This window comes from Poecilia reticulata, linkage group LG20 (assembly GCF_000633615.1).
Source record: "Poecilia reticulata strain Guanapo linkage group LG20, Guppy_female_1.0+MT, whole genome shotgun sequence".
NCBI lineage: Eukaryota > Metazoa > Chordata > Actinopteri > Cyprinodontiformes > Poeciliidae > Poecilia > Poecilia reticulata.
In genome coordinates this window covers 18,116,612-18,137,049 of record NC_024350.1, presented here as the reverse complement: position 1 = coordinate 18,137,049, position 20,438 = coordinate 18,116,612, and the positions used below count along the sequence as shown (strand labels likewise).

The 20,438-nt window shown below is 40.4% G+C and overlaps 1 protein-coding gene across 1 annotated transcript in view; it reads left to right on the top strand.

Annotated features, from left to right (window-relative positions):
- Positions 1-20,438, top strand: part of drosha (drosha ribonuclease III) — a 135,040-nt gene that overhangs the window by 110,598 nt on the left and 4,004 nt on the right. The window contains exons 28-31 of the mRNA XM_008396408.2: positions 843-925; positions 3,513-3,616; positions 6,675-6,767; positions 8,962-9,008. Coding sequence (XP_008394630.1) covers positions 843-925; positions 3,513-3,616; positions 6,675-6,767; positions 8,962-9,008 — 327 coding nt within the window. The remainder of the gene's footprint in view (positions 1-842; positions 926-3,512; positions 3,617-6,674; positions 6,768-8,961; positions 9,009-20,438) is intronic.

The following is a 20,438-nucleotide window of genomic DNA, read 5'->3' as shown; positions in this document are numbered from 1 at the left end:
GAAATATTTTAGTACAATTAAAATAAAACCAACTTGCAAGTAGAACTCCCACAAGAAATGGGAGCTTATTTTAGGTCAATAATTCCTTAATATTGATGGAAAAAGTGCTAGTTCCACACGGAGATTATTTCACTTCAACTTTTTGTTGCTGAAAAGTTAAGTTTTGTCTTAAAGTTGTCCAGGATATTTGCACTAGAAGCAGGACAAAAATACTTAGTAAGATTTTGGTTAAAAAAAAAAAACCCAAAATATATCTATATGTTGTTTTTCCTGCAACTTTTTCCAGGTTAAAAAAAACTTAAATGAGTGTAAAGTGTGTTAAAGGTGAACTGTTTTATCTTGTTTTGTAGATTTTGTCTTTTCTGTGAGGCAACAGTTTGAGCCTCCTGCGTGTCGAACCCTTTAAGTGCAGATTTATTTGTTCGTATTAACAGTCACTTCTGATGCCAAACTTTTCGACATACGAGGCTGGATACATTCTGTGCATAAACACTTTTAACCTCTATGTTAAGAGACACATGCTTCTCCTTTCTTTATAGTTTTCTTGGGTATTTAATTCGGGGTGGCATTGAAAACAAACCTAAAAAGTCTTAAATTGACTGCAGCTACTTTGCTAGATTCGGTGGAAAAAATCCTGTGAGCACCTGGTTCTCGTTTCAAAATGTTTACGTTAAACTCCAGTCTGCTGCTGAACGTCTTCTGGGTTTTTAGCTTTTATTTACCTCAAAAGTAGAACTAGAAGACTTTTGTTAAGAACAACTTCTTAACTGTTCACCGGCTACCTTGCTTTCTTTTTCTCGTCTTCTATTGCTTTTTTATAAGTGCTCTCTTTGTTGTTGCAGCTTTCATCGCGGCTCTCTACATCGACAAAGACCTGGAGTACGTTCACACCTTCATGAACGTCTGCTTTTTCCCTCGGCTGAAGGTGAGCACCTATCGATGGCCATTCAGCGGCCGCGCCTGATCAATGCGCTGCCGAGCAGGGCACCTTAAGGAGAGAAAAGCGCCGAGGAGATGATGATGATGAGGAGGGAGCTAATGGCCGGGCCCTGATCGATGCAGGGGCCCTGAAGTGGTGCTTGGCTCTCGAATGCCTCTCATAATGACGGCTCGCGCTGCTATTCCAGTCGACTTTTAATGGAAAGCGCAACCGTTGCAGAGATGCATGCGTCGGGGTGTTGTTGCTGCTCATCAGCGTTTGGCTATTGATCTAAGGAGTGCGGCAGAGGAAGTCGAGTGTGTTTCAGAACTCCTGCGGCCAGATCGGCTTTTTATCCTCAAGTGCCCCGAGTCCAAATTTAGAGAGAAAACACCCCAGATTGCGCACTTGCTTGCAGAACTATCAGATACACACACACGCACACACACACACATGGCGAGTAACCCGCACAGCCTGGACCTCTCCTTGTGAGGCTGCTGCAGCGGTCTGATATGCCATGCTAATTGCTGTCTTGGTGTGCCTCTCCAGGGAGAATCCTCAGCTCTGGAGGAGCTGAGCTTTGCGTCATGGTCGCTGCAAGAGAGCACCTCATTTCCACATCCAAGAGGAAAAGTTGTGAAACAGCCAGCACGTCTCCTTACACAGCCTTGTGGAAAGACGGCGTCGCACACTGTGCTGCTTCATCCAATTTAGATGGAAATAGAGAGCCAACCTTGCCGTATTTTTTCCCTCCTTTGTGCTGCGCCGTGTGATGATGCATATCGAGGGGCTTGCACAAGTGCATTTTGCAGCAGGAGTGGCTTGTTCTGCAGCAGAGGTGGGCTTTGTGCTCATTTCCAAACATCAAAATTCCTCTGCTTCACGGTGAAGGAGCGTGGAACCCTCCCACCGCCCAGGAGCACTGCAAAAACACAAAAGTATTTTTAGTCTAGTTTCCACTGCAAATGTCATGGTACACTTGAAAAAGGACAAAACTAACAAGTAATCTTGCTGCAAGATTTATCAGCTTAATAATTCCCCAATACTGATTATAAAGTACTAGTTCCACTGGCAGATTCACGTATAACTTGACAAAAATGTCTTAAAATGATCTGCCAGTGGAACTATTATTTTTTTATCAATGAATAATAAAGGGGTCTTATTGTGCAGAATTCACACTTTGCACATTTTTGTATTTCCGTTTGAGTCTCAACTAGGGCTGTTGTAAAATAATATTTTAGTAATCGAGTACTCTATAGAATACTTTTACGATCATCCGAGGAATCAAATAATGATCCGGGCGGAACACGGTGGGCTACATAATAAAAGATAATTTAACGAAGCTTCGAGGCAAATAAATTTTCCTCGAGGAATTTTAATAATCGAGGTACTCGAATCATCCGAGGAATCGTTTCAGACCTAGTCTCAACTGCTTTTAAAACTTTTTTTTGGCAATAAATAAGTTCACGTTTTTGGTGTCTGGGAAACGAGCCGTTTCAAAAGCTTTTTGAATGTAACGTCACAAATCAGCAGAGTTCTGCCCGTTACCTAGCAACCCCAGCAAAGTCCAGCCTGGTAAAGTCTGGAGCTGAGCTCCAGCACGTTTGGTCAGCTGGTTTAACCTCTGTATGCGCAGTACAATGGCTGCTGGAAAAGACAAGAGTGTTGTTGTGGACTTACCATCCAGAAACAACTTGCTGCATTCTTGTTTTTTGTGCTGGAGGCTCCACTTCTGCTTTTCAAAGATGTAGGGTTGTATAATTGTGCATCTGTCTGCAACCATTTCCACATGTCATGGTAAACGTTGAGTTTTTGGGCGTGGCCAGCAGCAGCTCATTTAGATTTAAAGTGACAGGACGCCTTAAAAAATCTAAAATCTTATCTAAGAATGATTTTGTGCCAAAAAATGTTTTGCATCGCCTACAGACCTATCCTAACCTGTTCAAGGTAGCACACCAGGTCACCTTTAAGGAATTACTGTCTTACTTCAACTGTACTGAGATATTTTCACAAAAAACTAGACCAAAAATACTTGGTAAGCTTCTGTGTTTTTGCAGAAAGAGATGGGGGGGAAAGTTGGATGGAGGGAAAAAAAATAAGACCAGCAGAGATGGAGAGCAAAGCGAGAGCAAGGGAGCACAAGCAGCAGAAGCACTCTTTGTAGAAAATTAATAGGAGCAGACAGTTCTGCATTCAAAGTCTGCCTTTTTATGACAAGGCTGCTTCCCTGTTAATGGAAGGGCTTTTAGAAGTCCCACTTGGATAGGAAAAATGTATCAGGGCTGCACACCTGGGAGACTCCCAGACACTTTTTATTTCTGGCCGGGGATTGGCTTTTGTCTTAAGTAGCTTGTGATTTGTACCCACTGTGAAGACACAGACGGAGAGCCAGTCTGAGAGCGAGCAAATAAGTGAGTCCAAAAGGGGGAGCTTTATAAAAAGCGCTGGGATGGCGGGAATGAAATAAAAGCAAGAGCCAAAGGAGAGGGGGTCCTAACTTTCAGCGCACTGATTCTCTCAAAGAAATGGCTTTTAAAGGAAAAACAGATCGAAATGAAATGAGTGCACCGTGTCTCTGGCTTGTGTGTTGCAGGAGTTTATTTTGAACCAGGACTGGAACGACCCCAAATCCCAGCTGCAGCAGTGCTGTTTGACCCTGAGAACGGAGGGCAAGGAGCCCGACATCCCGCTGTACAAGTAAGAGCTGGGAGAAGTCAGGGCCGCGCCGCGTACGTTCGAGCTGTTCGAGGCAAGCTGTGATGCTATTCTGAACCACTTACCATCAAACTGTTCACAGAAACGACATCTGAACGTGTTCCCTCACAATTCACTATGGAATAAACACACTTTAAAAAATGCTAACCAGTGCTAGCTGCTAGCAACTCAGAATTGTGTTAATCTTATTTGTATGTAGCTGATTTATTGTAATTTTTAATAAAATGACTTTAAATTAAATAGTTTTTAAGAAATTAATAAATTTAAGCCCTGTTTCTCTTTTCCTAAGCTAATTTCAGCTAAGGTTTTTGGAGAAATTGCATCATAAATTGGCTATCAAATCTTTCATATGTTGGATTTTGAACTATTTTTAAAATAAACTCTTATCAGAGCTTAAATTAAAACATTTAACATGCTTCTGAAAACAGTTTTTAGTGGCATTTATGGATAAATACAAATCTTAAGCATTAGCATTTCTTAAAGTATTGCAATACTTAAAATAATGTTCACAATATTAGCTAACTAGCTGCTAACTAGCTAGGTTTTTTTTGTGTGTCTGTCACAGGTAAGTTCAGATTTATATTGTAACTCCAGGCTTAGTGCGACAGCATCATAAAATATATCATTTCAAGTTGTAACACAGGTATTAAATTTCATTTATAGTGGTCTTAAAATGTCTTAAATTTGAGTTGGTAAAACCTGCAGAAGCTGTTTAGTGAGATATAAACTGTTACAAAGTGTTTTTTAATTACGCATCATATCAGCCGTCCAAAAGTAAAAATCAGAGGCTCAAAACCCGTAATTATGACCTCTGTCATTAAAAATCTAAAATTTCTGGGTTTCCCTTTAAATCAGAGCTTTGCTGTTTAACCTGTTATTTTGCTCACTGTAAATGTTTAGAAAAGTAAAATCTGTTTTCCTGCTGGTCCCAGAACGTTTCTGACCTCCGGTTTAAAGGTCGTTGTCATGATAAATAAACATGGCCGCCGAAACCTCTCATTCAACAAGAAGTCGAGCTTGATAAAAGACTTGGGGCGGCCGCCACGATGCTGCGTTTGTTGCCATAGAGACTTAGAAACGGCCTTTATTGGAGAGAAAACGGGAGGTCGGCATGGAGACGGAAGTTCGCGTTGATGTCCAGTGTTTAATCGGCTCCTTCTGTCCCGCACCGTGTTTATCCGCGCGTCTTTTCTGCTTTATTTTTCCTCCTGCTGCTGTTGGTTTCTGACACGGCGCGTCTCTCCAGCCGCAGTCAGCGCTCCGCCGCCCGCGGGAACGTCAAGCAGAAACGAACGGAGCGCCGCGGTAGGACGAGTTTCACCGATTCGCCCGGAGCGAGCTCCGCTCCGCAGAGACGAGGGGCCGGTCCGGTAATCCTGACTTCCTGCTGAGACGGCCTGACCTCTGCAGGTCGATGTGAAGACGTTCCTTCACTTCCTGGAGAAATATGGACGTCAAGTCAAAGATTCATGAGGCTTTTTATTTTCCTTCCACCCTTATTTGACTTCAATAATCAGAACACCGAAATTGTTTCCGTTGTTTTAAAAGTCTACCTTTTCCCCATCGATATGTTTCCCGACCGCCCTGCATCTTAGGGAGTTAAAAATAAATAAATAAAAAATTCGCGCACATTGTGCAAAACTCTGAAACACGAGAAGCGGGCAAAACGGAGCGACGAACTAGATGTGAATTATGGCATAAAAACAGAGAATCCGACGCTGAACAGTGAAAAAATCAGCACATGATGTGAAACACATCATAACGATTAGGAGGCGCAGCAGCTGATGAGTGAAAATTACTGATGGTCAATAAACAATAAAATAAATGTAGCAACAGGAAAGAAACTAAAGTGAACATAGCAATAAACCAAGAGAGGATAATATTAATCAAATGAAACTAAATGGAAATGAATGAAGAACAAAATGCAACAATAAACTAAGAAACTAAAGTAAATACAGAGGAATAAACTGTTATGGCAAGACCTTTAGAGCAATAATTAATACAGAGACTGTATGGCAAGAATAAAAAGACACTATTTCCAGATAAAAGGTAAAATAATATTGTTGAATTGTCATGGGCAGTAGCGCAACTACACATTATTCAAGTGGATGCGAAAACATAAATCGGCGCCCCCACGAAGGAGCGTAGAAACATACGCTCCTTCACCTCACGCACGTTATGTGCGTGAGGTAAAGGAGCGTAAGGCGCACTGAAGTGTACGGGAAAACATAATCGGTGCGCCGATTCAAAACATCTACAATAATGATAGTAACATTAATAATAAAATAATTGTCAGTGCAAAGTAGCCTACAAATTCTTTGGTGGGGGGCGGTGGGGGACCTGGATAAAGGCTAGGGGGGCGCTGGCCCGAAAAAGGTTGAGAAACACTGGTCTACACCATTTAATTCCTTTCTTCCTTCCTTCCTTTGCTTGCTTCCTTCCTTCCTTTCTGTCTTTCTTTCTTTCTGTCTGTCTGTTTTTCTGTCTTCCTTCCTTCCTTCCTTCCTTCGGTTTATTTAGTCTTTTAGTCGCTGTAATTTCCTCACTCAGTTTTATAAAAATCTCCTTGAAAACTCGGTTCTGTTGATGCCCTCTGACCTCCAGCTGACTCTCCTCTCAGAGGTCAAAGGTCGGGAGTCGGACAGAGGACCAGAGGAGAGGCTGATCCGCTCCATCACAGCAGGCCGTCAGTACTTCCTGTCAAACAGGAAGTACTGGTCCGATCCGCCTCGCTCTCTCTGCATTATTGATTCCGCCGTCATAATTGACAGACGGCATTAAAAATGAATCGAGCCGCTGAAATGAGTAAATGCTGTGAATAATTCAGCCGAGTCGGAGCGCGTTTGTGCTGCCGTCCCTGCAGGAATGAAACGGAGTCGCCGTTTCTTTTCTGCTAAGCGAGGATCGTCTGTTAACGAGCCGCTCCTTTTCTCCGTTTCCGTCAGCAGCTCAAACCGTTTGCTCGTTGGGAAAAGTGAATCTCTTTGCTTCAGATTGATTTCCTGGACTCATGCTTGTTTTTTGTTCCCGTTGCTTGCAGGACGCTGCAGACGGTCGGGCCGTCGCACGCCCGGACCTACACGGTCGCCGTCTACTTCAAAGGAGAACGCATCGGCTGCGGCAAAGGCCCCAGGTGAGAGAAATCCCCTCAGTCCCAGTTAATAATCCCAGTTTCATCCTGTACACATTTATTCCTTCTTCTCATGCTCCCTTCCTCCTTTGTATCCTTTTCATTTTCCGTCTCTCCTTCGTTGTGTTTTTCTTTCTTGCTTCTCGTTTGAAGGTTTCACATTTAATCCTTTCACAAGTTCATGAATGTTTATATTTTCAGACACTCATAAACTGACATTTTTATGTGAAACATGTCGAAACCCTGATCCTTCCATAAATATCGTATTAAACTCGCAGTAAATTTTGGTTTTGATGGTTTAAACTAGCAGGTGACGAAGTTTTGACATGAAAAACGTTTAGAAAAGTGATGAGAATAAAAATATCCAACAACAACAACCGGCTGCTTTCCTTCTCAGTGCACTACTAATGGGATGAGAATAATGGCTTCGCCGTATTGATGCCGTTTATTACAGCAATTAAGCTCAGCTCTATTGGGAGAGACATTATGCACAATGAAAATGAATCAATTCATTATTGATTTGACATAAATTTTGTTATGAAAATATCACTTTGCTGCTCAGAAGCGAATGCGGCGAGGCGACGCTGCACCTGGGGTTCCTGCGGCCGCAGCAGGAGGCGAAGCAAAGCGTTTGTGTTTTCCACCGTCCGTCTACACTGCAAAAAATCTAAATATTACCAGGTATTTTTGGTCTATTTGCAAGTGGAAACATATTGGTACACTTGAAATAAAACAAAATTCATTTATAAGTAACAAATGTGGAGCTTGTTTAAATCAATAATTTTTTAATGTTGATTTTACTGGTAGATTATGTCAGTGACAGCATGGGGAAAATGTCTTATCCCGCAGAAATAATCTGCAGGATCATAATAAAGGTGACCTATTATTCTAATGTGAACAGGTGAGAACTGGTCTGTGGTCTATTTAAAACATGTTCAATACTTTTTTTTGTATAAAATCATTCTTGGGTAATTAGATTTCAGTCTGCTCAGTTCATAATGAGCTGTTTTAGGGCGTCTTGTCACTTTAAATCCAAATGAGCTCCTGCTGGCCACGCCCAAAAACTCAACGTTTACACACAGATACGCAATTATACAATCGTACCTCTTTGAAAAGCATTAGTAGAGCCTCCTCAAAAAGCTAGAATGCAGCAAGTGGTTTCTGGATGGTAAGTCGGCAACAAAACTCTTGTCTTTTCCAGCAGCCATTGTACAGCGCATATATAAAACCAGCTGGCCAAATGTGTTGGAGCTCAGCTTGGGTTGCTAGGTAACGGCAGAACTCTGCCGTGGTTGCTAGGTAACGGTGCATTACCTGCTGATTTGTGAGGCTACTTTCCAGAGGTTTTGAAACGGCTCATTTTCCAGACACCAAAATTAACTTGCAGTCAAAAACTGACTTTTTTGTGTCTAGGCTGTTTTTAGAAGCTGTAAATAGAATCATAAAAATGTGCAAAATGTGAATTTTGCATAATTAGTCCCCTTTAATGATTGACTTAAAATATGTTTCTAGATCTTGCTGAAAATTTACTTGCAAGGTAGTTTTGTCTCGAGTATACTAAGATATTTATTGTAGAAATTAGACCAAAAATACTTGGTGATATTTTCTGTTTTTGCAGTGTGCAACCTGTTGTTGTTGTTGTTGCTGCGCGTCGCCACTTCCTGTATTCATGCAGAGCAGAGAAAGTGAATCTCCACACGGCGGCCTTTTCAGGGTTGGAGGCGATAAAGCCGCAGCTGAGCCTGCGAGAAATGAAACCTAAATCCATCAAACATCTCATCCTCTCTCACACACACACACACACACACACTCATCCATCCATCCACACTTGAAAGCAGTCTCTGTTGCTCTAAGCTGGCGATAAGTTTGTCCCTTTTGCAGAACCTCAGAGCGCGCACTGTTTTCGTATTTACATGATTTAAGCTTCCAGCCACCTCTGATGCTGAGGCTACGATCAACATAATACACGCAGGACGGCGCCGAGTTGCAGACGCACACGGCGCCCGGTGCTTTCCGGAGTGGGTGCACTGCGGTACCTGCGATTGTCAGGCAGAAGGGCGCGCTAAGAATAAAAATAATGCCCTCCTGATAATCCTCTCAGCACCGGGCCTGTTTTTCTTTTCTTTGACAGAATTTCAGAAAGTCCCATTTTGAATATGCTAAAATTCTTCCCTGTCTCTGTCTCCCTCTAATCCAGCATCCAACAGGCTGAAATGGGAGCTGCGATGGATGCGCTTGAAAAATGTGAGTTGTTCAGCAACACAAACACACTTTCCTTTAGATGTTTTCTCAGTGTGTCTGTCTTGGTTCTGATGGATCCCATTGCTACATGCTAATGCTCTTCATCTTTACACATTGACTGATAGACTGGGAATGTTCACATTCAAATAATCTTTATTTATCCCAAATGGAAATGAAATGCTGTTACAACACATCACAATGTCATCAAAGTATTTTTCAAAGAATTGATTTGGATGGCAGGAAGGATCTCCAGTAGCAGTCAGTGTCACAACCAATCTGAGGAGACCTCTGACTTCTTTTCATTTGTATTTATATTTTAAAAAAGAGCTGTTAAAATTTGGTCTAATTGTTTTACTGTTTAGTCCACTTTAATTGAACTCCAGTCCGATTTGTTTGAGAATGTGTGAACGCAAATCAAACTCTGTTCCGCCTACAAACTTCGGTCTCGGTTTGGTTGAAGTGAMCTCTGGTGCGGTTTGAATGTTTATGTGAATGCCAAGTGGACTGGGGACCGCTCCAAAAGCAGGAAGTGGACTACAGCACAGGGGATTCTGGGTAAATACAACCAAATCAAGCATGGTAGCCTAGCGCCACGGAGAAATGTGTGATCTTTCAGAAATCCTACAACCACTAGGATTTTATAGAGCTCTACTCTGTTTTTATTTACATTTCGTGAAGAAGGAAGTTGCGCTCAGTGTCTTCAGAGGTTTTGTGTCATTTTATTTAGTGGTTCTTTGTGCAGCGCCCCCACAGGCCAGGAGGGGAACTGGTTTTTCAAAGGTTTGGTTTGTTTGACTCTGTGCAGTGTGAAAGAAAACCACAGCAGCTGAAAATGTAACCGATTCTACCAGACTGTGAGGTGTGAAAACAGCCTGAATGTTTATTTGAGTCTCATCTGAGTCGCTCTGCGTCGACGACGCTGCACCGTCCCTGTTGGGTGTTGGCGGGGCGGCCCAGAGCTCGGGCGAGAGGCCGAGCCAGAAACGGAGAACCAGGAAGCTAAGCACCATTGAGCACATCAATCATCCTGCAGGATGTTTCTGTCAGTGATGCACAGTTTGTGTTGTGCCTTTTTTTTCCCCGTGTGATCATGTTTCTTCACACCCTGATGGACTCTCATGTACTCATCGCCGCTCTTCAGATTTGAAGGAGTGCGTCTGATGCGTCCCTGATGAGCCGCTGCCCTCCCTGGCTGTTTTTCATCTTGTTATTGTCTTTTCATCAACCGGCACTTAAGGAGAATAGATGGCGGCTTTTAGGCGTTTACGACGTCTCGTTCTCTGCCAAGTAAAACTACAATTACGCGGCGCTCACAAACACATCCACCAGCAATTTCCATCGTGTTGCGCCGCCGCCGCCTCGTAGTCTCCTTGCATATGTATGCAGATGCATGTGTGCAGAATCCAGATTGTGTTTGGGAGGGACATCTTGGACTGGAATCAGTTGCTTTCTGCGACTGCTCCATTAATCAAACGTACAATTTGTTCTTCTCTCGACTAATTAGCTGGAGGTGAACACAAATGGCTTTGTCGTGGCTGGCCTGTGCGAGTCGCCGAGGGCGCAGAGGTCCGACTTTGATTTCTCTCTGCTCTTAAATGAGGCCTCCAGCCACTTGTGATTGATGCAGCTTGTGTGCTCAGGCTTTAGCTTTTTATGAAACATTAGTGTTAGCGTGTCAGGAGCTAAAGCTCCACTCTGCTCCGTCTTCCTCCCTCTCCCCAGTGTACTCCTCTGTCACCAAGATTGATAGATGCTCATTGCTAGTAAATGAACACTTCCCCCCCTCATAAATTGCTGTTTCATGTGACTAGATTAGCGATGCCTTTTTAAAAGGTCAGTTAATTTAAAATCATCTCTTGGAGCACTTGTCTCTTGTTTGGTGCAGTGCCTCCAGTTGAAGGGCTTTGTTTGACTTTGTATTCTCACCTAATTTAAGGCTGCTAATTTACAAGTCACCTGTCAGCAGGATGTGCTCTTTTTCACATGATGTTCCCTTTGTGAGCTTTGGGATTTCTAACCTGCTTTAAATTGTGAGCTGCTGTAATTGAGTGCAGACTGTTGGCAGAAGAGATAAAAGTAGATTTTCATGCATGTGAAGTGGCTGGAATATAAAAATGAGGCTGTTTTGAAAAGGTGCGTTGAAATGTAACAAAACATTAGCTTTGAAGGACGCGGTTGTTTGCTTTTGTATTTTAATAAGTCCAGGTTTAGCCAAGTAAGCATTAATTACAGTTTGCAGCCTCGACTAAAAAATGGCTGCACTCTTATAAAAGAAAACTATATTTGTTAAAAAGTGATGACATACAGTATGTTTTTTTTTCTTAAATCATCTTTTGGAAAAAATAACTATTATTTCAGAAAAGCGGCGATATGTTGAAGTGGGAGTTTTTTTCTAGTGACTCAGGACACCATAAAATAATACATAAAATTTCAAAATAAAACGTCAAACACAAATCTGACCAGACCAGAAGTGGGTAGTAACTAACTACATCTATTCAGTTGCATTTACTTGAGTAACTTTCTGGGAATATATGTATTTTTGCTACGCCACGTGCTTTTGCCTCTCGGCTCCTTCAGACTAGCGGCAGCAGCAATTAGCAAACACCTGGTGCAACTGCTTCCCAGTCCAACGCTGATAAAAACGGTTGAAACGGCATCATGAAGAAGAGTAGGAGCTTCTTAAAGAGACAGAGACCCAATTTCAAAGCATCAAACTTCCTGTTTTTTTATATACAGACTGAAGAGTTACCTGATTGTGCTATAAAATGGCCTTTAAAGTACATGATGCTGTCTAGTAGAAATATGTTGAAGTAGTGCTACCCGCCTCTGAACTCGATCAATTAATATATCAAGCACTTATTAAAGTCTGTAGTTTTGATTTGTGGCTTACTTTGCTGTGAGCTAGCAAGCTAATTTTTTGCATAGTAATTATGTAATCAGTACCAATGTGAAGCAAGTTAGCATGCTAGTTAATAGCATTTTTACTGCGTTGTGGATTAGCATGCTAACTTTTTGTGCTGCTTATCCAGTTTTAAACTAGCAGGGATGTTAGCTCAGCTGTTAATCATTATGCTATTTTGTAGCATGCTAACTACGTCATGAACTAGCAAAGTTAGCTGATGACTTTTGTTTATTTAGGAACTATATTATTGAACATATTAAATTTTGAAGTATGCTATATTAATTTTGTTTCAGTTGATACTTTTTTTTATTTGAGTAATTTCTTTTACTTGAGTAAAAATATGTTGAAGTAGTGTCACTCTTACCTGAGTACATTTTTTTTGAGTCCGCCTCTGATTAAGACAAGCATTCAGGCTAATATTAATGAATCTAATCCAACAAAATTATTTGGAATTTGGTTTTATCTACTTTATTAAGAGGCCATATTCTTTGGCACAGGATAATCATAAATTAATAGCTATTTTATTATTATTATTATTATTATTATTATTCATGAATCCTGTCCAGATTCATAATTTTTGACCAGGAAATGTTCTTCTTTTGTTCCATAGTCAAACATGATTCTGTTTATATAAGCCTGCAAGGCCACAATCAGGATTTAAACATGCTTTTGAAGGATTTGCGCGTCTCCTGACCATGAGTTTGTATAATGAGACTTGAGTTCATGTGCTGCAGAACGGCCTAACACATCAACTCCTATTGGAGCCGCATTGTCTCCAGTGTGATTGTCAAGGGCCTCGCTTCATTTGTTCGCATAGCAAGACTAATCAAGGACATTAGCCCCGGTGTCATGTAATTCATCATTGATTGTCTTATTGGCCCTCTGTGCAGTTCTGGCTACACCATTACTCCCGCTGTATAACAGCCCTACCTTGTGTAAGTCTCTGATCGAAAACGCCGCCCTGCATCGTGTCGGGATTCATTTCCATGTTTTATTTAAAGCCTCCCCGAGTATCAGGAGCACTTTGAGAAGAATTGAACTTCTTCTTCTCTGTGTTTCCGCTGCTGATCTTTTCCTGGCTGACAGGATCCCACGGAGAGGAAGGTGAGGAGACACGACTGCATTCGCTCCGACAGCTCAGAGCTCATTAAAGACACCGAAGCCGGCCGATATTCGGTGCCGTCTCTGGCCGATGCGTCGCGGTTTGGGCTGGTTCCCGCCTTTGATGGCTCGCGTTTTGACAGTCTCCTGCCTGTATCTGTCAGGGCAGAATTAAACGTTAACCAAGGCCCACACTGTACGGAAACATGAGTGCAAACAAATTGAGCTGAGAGCAGCCAGGTGGGCTGGGGCGTCATCGGTTCACAGTTTCTGACGCTGATCTTCAAATATAAATGGAAACGGTTTCACCATTTATCATTCAGTTCTCACTGATTGAACTGCTGCTTATCTGGCTCTGAGACTCGTTTTCCCTTCGCTTGGTCCTTGAAAACCTGCTTGTTTTGAAAAACAACACAGTTTATAGTGAAAGGAGAAAGAGCCTCTCTTTGACTTCCTTACTACTCCTTACTCCAAAATGTCTTCTTTTGGTATTTATTGAAATTATCATTACGTTACACCACTCAGTCAAAGACAACCAATCAGAGCCAAGAGGAGGGTCTTAGCGCTGTCAATCACTCTTGTGCTCACTCCCTCCACCCTTTGCTCTCCACATCATAGCCTGCCACAAATGCTAAGGCTAGTCAAGGATAAACTGTTTTCCTCTAAATGTAATTTGTTTCTCCACCATTAGAACATTTAGCAGCCCATTCACACGGTTGATTGACGGCACTAAAACCCTCCTCCTGACTCTGATTGGTTGTTTTCGGTTGGCAGCTCAAATTTTTTTCTTTTTCACAGATTATCTCTCTCATATTAAACCGTCACAACTTGATAGTTTTATAAAATCCAGGCTTCTCCGGTTCTGGTTCTGGACCAGACGACCTGAGTGGCCTTTAAGGTTAATACAACAGTACAAATGTACTTTAAAGTCTTTTATCTGAGCTACACGGCCATATAAAGCTGCTAGCATGAAGAATGGGCTAGCTATGTAGCATAGTTAGCATGCTATCTCATAGTAGCTTACTTGTTGCAACACAAACCGAGTCCAAGATCAGAACATAACTTCTAAAAAGTATCATAACATCAACTGTTATCCTCTCGTGTTGGTTTTCCAAATTCTTTGCCGCCTCAGATCATTGTCTGAAAACACGCCGCCTCTCCTTTTTCCGTTTTGCTTCCTTGCAGCTGCTTGTATTTTGAACAATACAATATCTGTTGACTGGTAGAAAAGAGTCTCTATCCAGCTTGTTGCTGTAGGGGAACTACATTCTTTACTCGGTTCCCTCTAAACCTCTTAATCTCTGGATAAAAGCGTCACGCGGATAAAGAGGAGAGTAAAGAACAGTATGCAGCGTCTGTGTTCGCTGGCTTCAGGGTTTTATTTGCCCTTTGGCATGGCAGGAAAATCCCTTCATCAGCAGCATTATGCAGCCGCGCTGCTGCTGGCCTGTTGACGGATGCGCGGCGCTCGAGTTGAGAGACTCAGAGTTGTGGAGTCGCCTCACGGCCTCCGTTCGCGCTGAATGCTAAAGCAAACCGTGAGTGTCGAGCTCCTTTAAGAGACTAAACTTCAGCTTGTTTTTACTCGAGGAAAGTTAAAAGTAGCCGTCTAAGTTGTTGTGTGAATGTTTGGTTAAAACATGTTTGTCCTTCAGTCACCTGGCAGAGAATCCAGAAAGTTTACTCAAGAGTAGAGATACTTCAAAATAAAGTTACTCAAGTACTGAGTAGCTGATCAAATTGTCATTTAAATTTAAAAAAATTACATAGTCACGAGGAAATGTTGGTATTTTAAGGATCAAAACAACAATAATTCATGTAAGTAATAAAAATCAGTTTCTTTCAATAAAAAAGTTATTAAACTTCAACAGAAACTGTCTCTGAGTCTGGTGAATTTTTGATTAAAACATGTTTGTTTTTAAATTAGTGGGTTGTCAAAAAAAAAGTATCACAAGTTCAAAGTAAAAGTAACCATAAAATGAATGTCTCAACATTTCTACCAAATGTTTGGTAGAAAGTACTGAGTACTGATCAAATCCTTTAATATTCTACATCAGATGGAGCAAAGTATAAAGTTAAGTGGAAATTTTGGGGTTTTTTTAGGACCAAAATGAGAATAGTTCATATAAATGACGACAGGACATTTTCCCTTCAATAAAAATCGTATTAAACTTCAACAGAAACTGTGTTTCTGTGTCTGGTGAGTTTTGGGTTAAAACATGTTTGTTTTCCACTCAGTGGGCAGAAAGTCCAGAAGTAAGAGCAGAAATACTCGTGTAACAATAAAAAAGTACAGCAGGGCAAAAAAAAAAAATACTCCTCAAAGTAACATTTTTTTCCACATCCTGCTGTTTGACAGAACATTTTTATTCGGGTCCAAATCTGCAGGCGGGTTGAGCGAGTTATAGCTGCTCAGCATGCAAAGTAAACGCTCCTCAAAGGAGCTTTTTCCTCGGACAGCCGGGAACCTCGGGTCGCTCCAACGGCCGACACGTTCCGGTGTTTTCTGCTGCTACCTCATTCTTCTGTCTGCTGCTCCTGTGCTGCATGTTAAACAATGCAAATGGGCCAAAGCTTCCCCCCCCCCACCCACCCCTGAGTGGGTTATTCTCAAGTCATCTCCCTGGAAAAAATGCTGGTGATTTCCATATTTTAACTGCAGTGTGTGGCTTTCCTTGTGTGTCTTTCAGTGTGAGTTCGTGTATGTTTTTATTATTCCCAGCCTCTCCGTTTTTAATGGGATGCCGCCGTTATCACGCACTTTCTTCCTCTGTTTCTGTAATGACAAATTAGAGTGTTGCACCAGAAAGAACACTCATCTTCTTTCCCTCCACAAGTCAAATGCATAAAATATGTAAATTGTGCTTTTTGACTGTGTTGCATATAGACCATAGGAGGCCCTTGAGTTATGAATACATGAACAGGTTGCAGACAAGTGGAGCTCTGCACGGCTGCTTGTTGGAAATCAGTTAAAGATGTTTTCCTCCAGCGAGTTCAGACTGCAGAAAATGGTGAAAATACTCAGTAACTTCAGTCAAGTTTGTTTGAGTTTCTGCACTTTAACGGCAGAGCAGTTAAAATAAAAACACAATAGTGACCAATTGTTGAGCATTAGATTGTGTCAAAGCATCTAAACAGATGGGTTTTAGTCTAGATTTAAAGTACTTGTAGTTTTCTGGAGGTTTGCTCCAGATTTGTGGTGCATAGAAGCTGAATGCTGCTTCTCCAAGTCTGGTTCTGGTTCTGAGGATCCAGAACCAGAAGACCGCAGAGGTCATCAGCAGATCTTTAATATCTCTAAACTGTTCAGTGGTTTATAAACCAACAGAAGCCAGTGGAAGGACTTTACACTGCAAAAACATAAAATCTTACCATGACGTTTTTGATAGTTTCTAGTACAAAAATCTTGGCATACTTGAAAAAACTAACTTAAAGTTAAACTTTCAGCAAGAAATATGATTAATTTTTGTCAAAAAGTGGTAATTCTATTATCTAGTGCTATTTTCAAGTATAAGATGGAAAAACAGTTGTAAATTTATCCAATTGAACTTGAACTTTTTTGTAAATATTAAATAATGATTGACTAAAACAAGCTCCTACTTATTGGTCAGAAGTTGGTTGCAAGTTAGTTTTGTCATTTCAAGTGTTTTAAGATAATTTGCACTAGAAACTAGAACAGAAATACTTGGTCAGATAGTTTCTTTTTCAATGTCTACATTGTTTATATATTATATTTTCCTAGTTTTAACCAGCGTTTCGCATCTATTTTAAGTAGATCGGTTGCTGTAATCAATGCAAATGGAGATAAAGACCTTTAATCTGGAAATCTTCTTCAGGTGATAAAAGACCGACTTTGTAACTGTCTTCATGTGGCTCTGAAGGTTCAGGTCTGAGTTCATCACTACACCCAGATTTCAAACTACGTCTTCAATATGTTGGACCAAATAATTGATGTTTCTAATATAATCCATCTGTCTAAACATCAGTTTTATCTCATCCATCCTTTTATATTCCATAAATTTCATCCATAAAAACAAATTTCACCTCTTTTTGTTTGTTCATCACATAAAAATCTCATTAAAAATTCTTGTAACTTTTTCCACTTTTAATTGTTTTGCTTCGTCAAAACAAGTCAACCAGTTATATAACCAGTCATCCCAGTACATTTATGTCCCAATACTCGGATTATAAAAACAAACGTTTGGGATAAACTTTTACTTATGCAGTAAAATGAAGGTTTGTGTTTGATTTATAGCCAAATAGGATTTTTGGAGGATTTATGATGACGATGTTTCCAAACATCCTTCGTTTTTCGTGGGTTTCGTTGCAGATCCCTCCTTTCCTCCTTCCCTTCTCTCTTCCTCTCCTCCTTCCCTCCTCTCCTCCTTTCCTCCTCTCCTCCTTTCCTCCTCTCCCATTTCTTCTCTCTCTCTCAGCCAAACTCAGGCTTTGTTAAAAGGCTCTGAAGCTCTAATTTGCACTTAGTTTGCATGGTCACGAGTTGTGACTGGAAAAACTGCACAGTCAAATGTGATCCTCAGCGAGTCGACACGAACCAGTGGGCAGCCGTCATGCATGCCGCCTCGCATCGCGCCGAGCCGAGCTGCGGCCGCGCACAGTAATGTAAACACTCGGTGGAAAACCACCTGACGTCCATCAGCTCCTTCTGCCGCCGCCGGGTTAAAACGTCCCAACGACAGGAAAGATTCGCTACAATTAAAGAACTGATGCTAAATTATGGGCTGGGATTGATTTCTCTGTCTTAAATATATATATAGATTTATTTTAAAAACTAACATAATCCTGGATTTAAATCTTTTCCACTGTTATCCAGGAATCAGGTTTACTGTATTTTGTAAATATGCAGCTGTACAAAAACAAGTACGAGTGTTTTCTACCTGATTTTGTTCACTCTAAACAATTCATTTTGTTTCGAGTGAACAAAATATATTATTTATAGACCACCGCATGTGCTAAATGTATCCATATTTATCTCTGTTAGGTTAAATAAAGGTATAAAATTATTTATAAACTCCATAGGAAAACCACAACTAGCAAACTTTTCCGTTCAAAGAGACACTTTTTCCTCCACTGCTTCAAAATTAAATGTCTTGGACCTGAAAGAAAGTATTTTTATATTTAATATGTGTAAAATCTAATGTTTCATTTTTAAAGATAAATAAGAGTTTAGAGCAGTTGTCAAAAAAAACCATAAGTGGGAAAAGGAGACCAATTCAAGATATGAAGCTAAAAAACATGAAATTACTTTTAAAAACATTCAACGCTCTTCTGTTTGAAATATTTCAGTGCATAAAAGTGTACAGAAGAACTAGCTTATCGTATTACCATTTTATGTAAAAATATAAAGGTTTTGCTTCTATAAAAGCCACAGATTGTTAAACCACCGTTAAGCTAAACTATTTAGCTGTTTTTAATAAATCATCTGGACCTTTTATTGTTCTAAATCTGAAAAAAGAAAGTGAATTCGCCCGATTATGCGCAATTGGGCATCACTCCGATCACTAGATGGCAGCAAAGTGTTTCTAACTTAATTTATGGTTTGTGTAAAATGTGCATCAACAGACATCTGTGGTGTTTTGTTGTAAAATCAAAACAAAAGTTAACAGAATGATTCTGGTTGAGTTTAAATATCTCATCCGACTTGTCTCGCATATTGTGCCTCATTTCTAGAGCAGATTTATGAACCCTGAAGCTAGAATTTACTTCCAGAAGTTGGTAGTTTTGGTACTTTCATCAGTTTCTAGAGGAAATATTTCAAATAACTTTGAAGTTTCACATTAAAAACAAATTAAACTGAAACAATGAAACATCTTGCCTTTTACTCCCAACCTTCATAATCTCATTGTCCTTAAACAAAGACGCTACTACAAAACGTTTGTCGCCGTTATACGATCAGGCTTCAGTATTTTTTTTTAAGATGAACATTGAAATTATTGGAAATTTAGCTACATTTCTAATATATTGTGAAGTTTGATTCCATTTTCCACCCCAAAACTCATAAAAATAAACCCAAATAACACTTTAAGCCGTTCTCCACACCTTGAACTTTGGTGTGAATGTGCAGAAATGAGAGGAATAATGCTAACTGTCTGGTAGCATATGTTGCTGTGTTACCTCATTCAGCATTAATGGCGCCTTCGCAGATGTGCAAATGGCCCGTTTGGCTTAATTCCTGTTAAATGTTCACATCGACCCACATGGTCCCTCTGATCCTCAGTCTGGAGGATGAAACATCCAGACCTTTAAGAGCGTTTCGCCTTTTTATTTATGCAACTGCCTTTTGTTTTTCTACTTAACCTCGGCCCACAACCAAACGTACAGAACTGCGGTTTGGCTCCATCTTCATCTGGGAAACAGATTTTCTCATATTCGAAACGGGAATACTTTTAGTTTATGGTTCGCTCAATGATTTATGAGATGAGCTGGTTTTGTAGCCCAGCTACCATGTCTGACATTTTGGTATGAGGTGTTTGGTTTTGCCCAAAGAAGCATCTTTGTGTGTCTGAACGACATTTGTTCCAAAAGTTTCATCCTGGATGTTGCATCTGATGTAACCAAAGTCTTTGTTGTGGTCATTTATGTTGAATTTTTGTAAATGGTTTATCAATTTAGCTTTTCTTTGGACAGTTATAATGTACTTAAGTTAGTTTAGAACCAGATGTGGGTACAGTAACCAAAAGGTGCACTAAAATAACGGTAGCACTGCTTCTCAAGTAAAAGTATAAAGTAGCCATAAATGAGTTTTTCCAAGTACGAGTAAAAAAGTAATGAGTAACTGATCAAATTATCAATAACTTAATATTTAAAAATTACATCATCAGACAGACCAAAAATGTAAACATTTTGGTAATTTAAGGACCAAAATAACAAAATCAGGCAAAAGAAAAATGTTTCCAAAAACGTATGAAACTTTAAAAACCGCAGGTGTTCCTGCATCAGATTGAGTTAACTTTGGTTTTCATTTAAGTTGTAAGAGAATTTTAGTCACTGCTCATATTTTTGCAAGAGTTAAAGTTTACATATTTTGTCAAACAATGAAGTCGGATCTGCTTTCACGAACCAAACCACCTGTTGCATCTCGGCCTTTCTTGGAAATGTTTGGTTTTGGACCCGAGATCTCACTGCGATCATGCTGATATATTCTCGTCTGAAAGAAAAGCCTTTCTGCTTTGATACTTCTAAAAAAAATCCAAACTAGTTGACTCTTTTTCCAAAAACCTAAAGGGTTTTGAGTGCAACATTTACACTAATTACTTTAAAATAAGTAGGGATCCAAGTAGTGAGCCCTGTGGAACACCCAAGTTTATTCACTCAAGCTGTAACTCTTTTTACATTCCGGAAGAAGAGTTTTTACATCCTGGAAGAAGAGTTTTTACATCCTGGGAAGGAGAGTTTTTACATCTGGGAAG